We start from the raw sequence: 6,509 nt of genomic DNA on the forward strand, positions 1-6,509 counted from the left end.
CTTACTGGGGGGTTTTAGACAAGTGCTTTTTATCATTAAGAGAATTCAATCACTTTTAATTTTTATTTGAGATAAGGTCTCAGTATTTTCCTTGAAACCCCCTCTCATGCTCAGGATTTCTTTTTCTTTTTTTTTGCTTCTTCTTCTTGTTTGTTTCTGGAACTTGCTTTGTAGACCAGGCTGGCCTCAAACTGACAGAAATCCACTTGCCTCTGCTTCCTTGGTGCTGGGATTAAAGGCGTGCACCACCACTGCCAACTTTTGTGTTTGTTTTTGTTTTTTTCCAGTTTACTTATTTTATGTGCTTGGTGTTTTGCCATGGTGTCAGAAACCCTGGAACTGGAGTTATAGACAGCTGTGAGCTGCCACGTGGGTGCTGGGAAGTGAACCCAGGTCTTCTGGAAGAATAGTTAGTGATCTTAACCACTGAGCTATCTCTCCAATTTTTTTCTGTTTTCTTTTGGATTTTCAAGACAGGGTTTATCTGTGTATCTCTGACTGTCCTGGAACCATCTCTGTAGACCAGGCTGACCTCATACTCACAGAGATCCACCTGCGTCTGCCTTCCTGAGTGCTGGGATTAAAGGCATGTGCCACCACTGCCCGGCTCCAGCTTTTTTTCTTAATCTATGTTCTGCATTAAAAAGTAGTAAATAAACAGTTGTTAGGCTAACTTTGAACTCAGTCTGTAGTCCAGGCTAGCCTTCAACTGGCTTGTTTTTGTTTTGTTTTGTTTTGTTTTGAATTTGTAATCCTCCTAGCTCTGCCTGTAGGTAGCTGAGATTACATGCCTACACCTGCAGGTCCTGCATGCCTGTTCCTCTCTATCCCCAGAAAGCACTAGAAGTGAACCCATTCCCAGTGTGGAGAGACCAGAGCCCTTGTTACGTATTCATTCCAGCTGGACAAAGCTTCTAGAACATTGTTCATGCCTCTTTCAGTCCATACACCTGTCCAGTAGGGACATCTACAAAGGGTCATTCGGAGGCCACAACCCATCCTAGGAGGCAGACAGACGACTTTAGAGAGCACTTAATAGAGATTTCTTCATACTGGGCACAGTTCAATGAGCTGCATGTGGATTGACTCATGTCACCCTCAACGATAGTCCTTTGAGACAGGCGCTGTTACGTTCTTCCTTGTGTTAGAGATGTGGAAACTGAGGCACAGAGAGGGGACGTCACTTACCTGAGATCACTCAGCTAGTGAGTGGCAAATCCCGGATTTGAACCAGCATTCAATATGTGGAATCCTGAGGTGGCAGTGGTGTGGACACACAGTGGGGGAGGTGACACCATCATTGCTCACAACCTTCACCTGCCACCTTCGCAGGTGAAGTTGTGTGACTTCGGCTTTGCTCGCATCATTGGTGAAAAGTCCTTCCGGCGCTCCGTGGTGGGCACACCCGCCTACCTGGCACCCGAGGTGCTGCTCAACCAGGGTTACAACCGCTCGCTCGACATGTGGTCTGTGGGTGTAATCATGTACGTCAGCCTCAGTGGCACGTTCCCCTTCAATGAGGATGAGGACATCAATGACCAGATCCAGAACGCAGCCTTTATGTACCCAGCCAGCCCCTGGAGCCGCATCTCATCTGGAGGTGAGCCTCGGCAGACAGATAAGGTGGGGATGGAGCCAGGCCTCAGACTTCATGGGCTGTACATGTGGGCGCGTGAGCACAACAGGGTGAGGCTACAGCTAGTGGGTGAAGCTGTCAAAGAGTTGGGGCCGAGCTGGGCCTGGGTGGGTGGACTGTCGGATGGAGGGCGTGAACCCTTGCCAAAATGTGGATGGTGTAGCATGAATTCTAACTGCTCTTAATAAGTAAAACCTAGAGGCAGATATTAGAGGGTGAAAGCTGAAGGATCAGGGAAGCAGTGCAGCAGCCACCAGAGAGACCTTTTACCTCTACAGTGCTCACACTAAAGGGGCGATCCTGTCCTCAGACTGCAGCTGTCTCCACCAAACCTCAGAGTGCCCTGAGCTCCTGTCTCCTCCTGCCTTCTGTATCTCTCTCTGCCCAGACAGACCACTCCTGTCTCCACCTCCCTAGTGCTGGGGTTAAAGGCGTGGAATCCCAAGTGCTGGGATCACCTTTGTGTGAACTCTGTTTCTCTTTTAGACAGATTCAATCTTGTGTTGCCCAGGATGGCATTGAACTAACAGAGATCTCTCTGCCTCACTTTCCCAAATCCTGGGATTAAAGGTGTATGCCACCACTCCTTGGCCTCTAGTGGCTTGGCTCTGCACTCTGATCTTCAGGCAAGCTTTATTTGTTAAAACACAAACAAAATATCCCCACAGGTGGGACTGTAAGAGAGGGGTGGTCAGAGAGGCGAGCTGGGTGAGTGGGTAGAGCTGAGACTGAAACCTGGAGGGGCAGGTGACTTGTGGGTGACCCTGGTGCCCAGGGGTGTCATGGTGGCTTGAAACTCTGAGCAAAGCACAGAAACAAGTACTGGGGAGACAGTACTTTTTCTTCTCTCTGTCTCTGTCTCTGTCTGTCTCTCTCTGTCTATGTCTCTCTCTCTCTGTGTGTGTTGTTATCTTGTTTCATGTGTATGGCTCTTTTGCTTGCATGTATGTATGTGCATTATATGCATCATGCCTGGTGCTCCCGAAGGCCGGATATGGGTGTCAGATCCCCAGAACTAGAGTTACAGGTAGTTGTGAGCCTCCATGTGGGTGCTGGAAACCTAACCCAGAGCCTCTGGAAGAGTAGCCAGTGCTCTTAACCACTGAGCCATCCCTCCAGCCCCAGGTTGGTCTTTCTCTCTCTCATTTGTTTATGTGTATAAGTGTTTTTCCTGCAGGTATGCATGTGTGCCTGGTGACAGAGGAGGTCAGAAGAGGGCATCAGATCCCCTGCAGATAGAGTGGCTATAGGTGGTGGTTATGAGCCACCGTGTGGGTTCTGGGAACCAAACCCAGGTCCTCTGCAAGAACAGGAAGTGCTCTGAACCCCACTGAGCCATCCCTTCAGCCCCATCAGATGTTTTTCTTTTTTTTTTTTTTTTTTTTTCGAGACAGGGTTTCTCTGTGGCTTTGGAGCCTGTCCTGGAACTAGCTCTTGTAGACCAGGCTGGTCTCGAACTCACAGAGATCCGCCTGCCTCTGCCTCCCGAGTGCTGGGATTAAAGGCGTGCGCCACCACCGCCTGGCTCAGATGTTTTTCTTTTGCAGCAGTAGGAATTGAGCCCAGAGCCTCCAGCATGGTAGATAAGTACTCTATGACTGAGCCCATCCCCAACCCCTCTCTAGACAGTGGCTGGAGCCAGACTCTATCAACGGAGCGGAGAGGAACCTGAAGCTTGGAAATGTGTCCAGTCTAGGGATGTGGCTATTGGATTGTCCAGCAAAGAAAAGTTCATCAGCTGGCCACTGGGCCTGAGAGATAAACCCTGAGGCATGGGGCTTGGGGTGAGGTGTGGGGTAGGACATTTGAGAGGATGAGAGTCATGGGTGGGCTTGTTTGCTTTGGTTTGGCTGGCTTTGGACTATGTAGCTGAAGTGGACTTTATACTCCCGATCCTCCTTCCTTCACTCCCAAATGCTAGGATTAGAGACTAATGCTAGAAGAACCTGGTAAGGTTTTGTTTGCATTGTTCCTGAGCAACACAATATGACAATTATTTACATAACAATCCATTGTATGTTTGTAAAAGAAATCTATGTGAATGTATAGGGCAGTGATAGAGTTCCTACCTAGAATCCTCTAGTGAAGGACTTGGGTATGGCTCAGTCCCTGCCTAGAATCCCCACTGAGGTGTGGCTCAGTGGTAGAGCCCCTGCCTAGAATCCCCCAGTGAGGGGCTGGGGTGTGGCTCAGTGGTAGAGCCCTTGCCTAGAATCCCCCAGTAAGAGGCTGGTGGAGGCATGGCTTGGCGTTGGAGCACATGTCTAGAAACCATTCTGAAATGTTGGGGTGTGGCCAGGTCAGTGGAAGTTCTCTTGCCCTGTACCTGTGAAGTGCTAGGTTCCGTCCATAGCAGTGTAAAAAAAATACTATTATAAGTTATCTAGAAATGGTTCAAAGCAAGCAGGGGGACTATGCGGAGGCTGTGCGCAAATACTCTGCTGTTTTATATAAAGGACTTGAGCATCTATGGAGTTTGGTGTCCATGGAATCCTTGAGGATATTGCCCCTAGGCAAGTGAAGCCTTGTTCTTCAAGATGAGAAAGCCTCAGTGGGACCTTGGCTTGAAACCTGACACTCAGTACCTTCTTTTTCACAAAGGCCTGGCTTCTGTCACTGGGTCTTCTGTAGGCAAAAGTGACTTTGGCAAGTGGCAGGACTTTCTTCTCATTTTCCTTTTGTGAATATGGCATGTTATTGTTAGCTCCCTGCTGATCCCAGTGATGTCAGTATTCCATTGGAAATAAATATGCTTTCACTTCAAAAAGCACACTTTTAAAAAGTGGAACTATCGGCTGGAGAGATGGCTCAGCAGTTAAGGGTACTGGCTGCTCTTCAAGAGGTCCTGAGTCAATTCCCAGCAACCAGATTGTGGTTCACAACTATAATGCTATCTGATGGCCTCTTCTGGCATGTAGGCATACATGGAGTTAGAAGGGCTGGACAGGTGTCTCAGCAGTCGGGACCTGGAGCTCGGGTCCCAGACCCATGATAAATGGCTGACAAACTGCCTGTAACTGCAGTTCCAAGGGATTCCAGTTCTCTCTTCTGGCCTAAGAGGACACCTTCATTCATATACAGACACACATACATACATATAAAATAAATATAAATTTTGTTTGGTTTTTGATACAAATAAATAAAAGTAAGTTTTGTTTCATATGGTTTGTTTCTTGATACAGTGTATCACTATGTATCCCAGGCTGTCTGTCCTTGAACTCACCTGCCTCCCCCTCTGCCTCCCGAGTGCTGGGATTAAAGGTGTGGACCAGGACAATCAGTCCAAAAATAATCTTAAAAATTTGAACTGGTCATGCTTCTACATAATCCCAGCAGTTGCCAGGTGTAGCCCAGGCTGGCCTCGAACTCCTTATCTTCTAGCTTCCACCTCCCAAGTGCTGGAATTGCCGGTGTGGGCCACCATGAGTGGCAAGATTTGGAATTTAATGAGAAAAGCAGGGATAAGTGTTTGATCACCTGGGCCAGTGCAGGAGATACGCCTTTGAGGCAGGCAGGGTGGGATGCCCTGCTGGAAAGGGCCACCTGTCACTCCAGTGGAGCTTCATCTGTTTTCCCCCCCACAGCCATCGACCTCATCAATAACCTGTTGCAGGTGAAAATGCGCAAGCGCTACAGCGTGGACAAGTCTCTCAGCCACCCCTGGTTACAGGTGACGTATGGAGGTGGAGAGGGAGAGGGGAAGAGAGGGGAGGGGAGGGAGGGGGAGAGAGAGAGAGAGAGAGAGAGAGAGAGAGAGAGAGAGAGGAGAGGAGAGGAGAGAGAGAGAGAGAGAGAGAGAGAGAGAGAGCGCACGCGCGCAGCGGAGCTAGGTCTTTAATTGGCTGATTGACTAGCCTATAGCTGGGCTGTGGTTGGAGAAGGGATTGCACCGCTATTGGCCGAGCAGGTTGTGGGGTGTGGTGCTTTACCATCATTGGTCCCAGGGGAGTCCAGACTGTTGCTAAGACTACATACAGTACTCTGCTCAGCGTGAGGTGCCCAAGCTAATCGGGTTTTTCGCCGCCCAGGAGTACCAAACATGGCTTGACCTCCGAGAGCTGGAGAGAAAGATGGGCGAGCGATATATTACACACGAGAGTGACGACGCGCGCTGGGATCAGTTTGTGATAGAGCGGCATGGGACATCTGCAGAAGGGGACCTGAGTGGTGCCCGTCTGCCGCAGGACCACGAGATGCAGGGGCTGGCTGAGCGGATCAGCATCCTCTGAGGCCAGCGTTTCCCTCTGGGCTGCTTTCTGCGGAATCCTGCACTCCATCCCTGAAACAAACTGTTCGAGGGGAAATGGCTTCCTGCACAGACTGGATGAGGCACTATGCAGGGGGACAGGAGAATGGGGCATCAGTCACCGGAACTGTCTTTCAGTCATTGAAATAGACTCTTCTGGGGGCCATGGTCTCAGTCTCTGATGTCACTGCCCTAGAGTCATTAGACTGTTGCCCACAAGAAGGACTGTATGAAAAGGAGGCTCCACGGCTGGAGGATGACTCTGTGGCTAAAGGCACTTGCCACCAAGCCTGACAACTTGAGTTTGATTCCTGGGGCACACCTGTTTAAAGAAGAGCATCAACTCCTGCCTGTTGTCCTCCGACCACCACAAGTGCCCACACAAACACACACAATAAATAAACGTACTTTTTAAACAGTGAGGCTCCCACTGGCCATGGTGATAAGTCTATAAGCCCAGCCCTTAAAGAGGCTGAGGAAGGAGGATTGCTTTGAGTTCAAAGCTAGCCAGGGATACAGAGTACGGCTTGGTCTCAAAAAAGACAGTCTTTTTATGTGGTGGTTCCAGTGTTTGGGAAGTGGAGTCAGAAGGCTAGGTGTTCAAGGTCATACTTAGGTACCTGACAA

At 49.4% G+C, this 6,509-nt stretch overlaps 1 protein-coding gene across 1 annotated transcript in view; it reads left to right on the plus strand.

The window, feature by feature from the left end:
* Prkd2 (protein kinase D2) overlaps nt 1-6,304 on the plus strand; it is a 28,889-nt gene extending 22,585 nt beyond the window's left edge. Inside the window, exons 16-18 of the mRNA XM_038339744.1 lie at nt 1,333-1,600; nt 5,221-5,306; nt 5,665-6,304. Coding sequence (XP_038195672.1) covers nt 1,333-1,600; nt 5,221-5,306; nt 5,665-5,865 — 555 coding nt within the window. The 3' untranslated portion in view covers nt 5,866-6,304. The remainder of the gene's footprint in view (nt 1-1,332; nt 1,601-5,220; nt 5,307-5,664) is intronic.
* The last annotated feature ends 205 nt before the right edge of the window (nt 6,305-6,509 follow it).

The sequence above is a fragment of the Arvicola amphibius genome, chromosome 8 (assembly GCF_903992535.2).
Source record: "Arvicola amphibius chromosome 8, mArvAmp1.2, whole genome shotgun sequence".
In the NCBI taxonomy this organism is placed as follows: Eukaryota; Metazoa; Chordata; class Mammalia; order Rodentia; family Cricetidae; genus Arvicola; species Arvicola amphibius.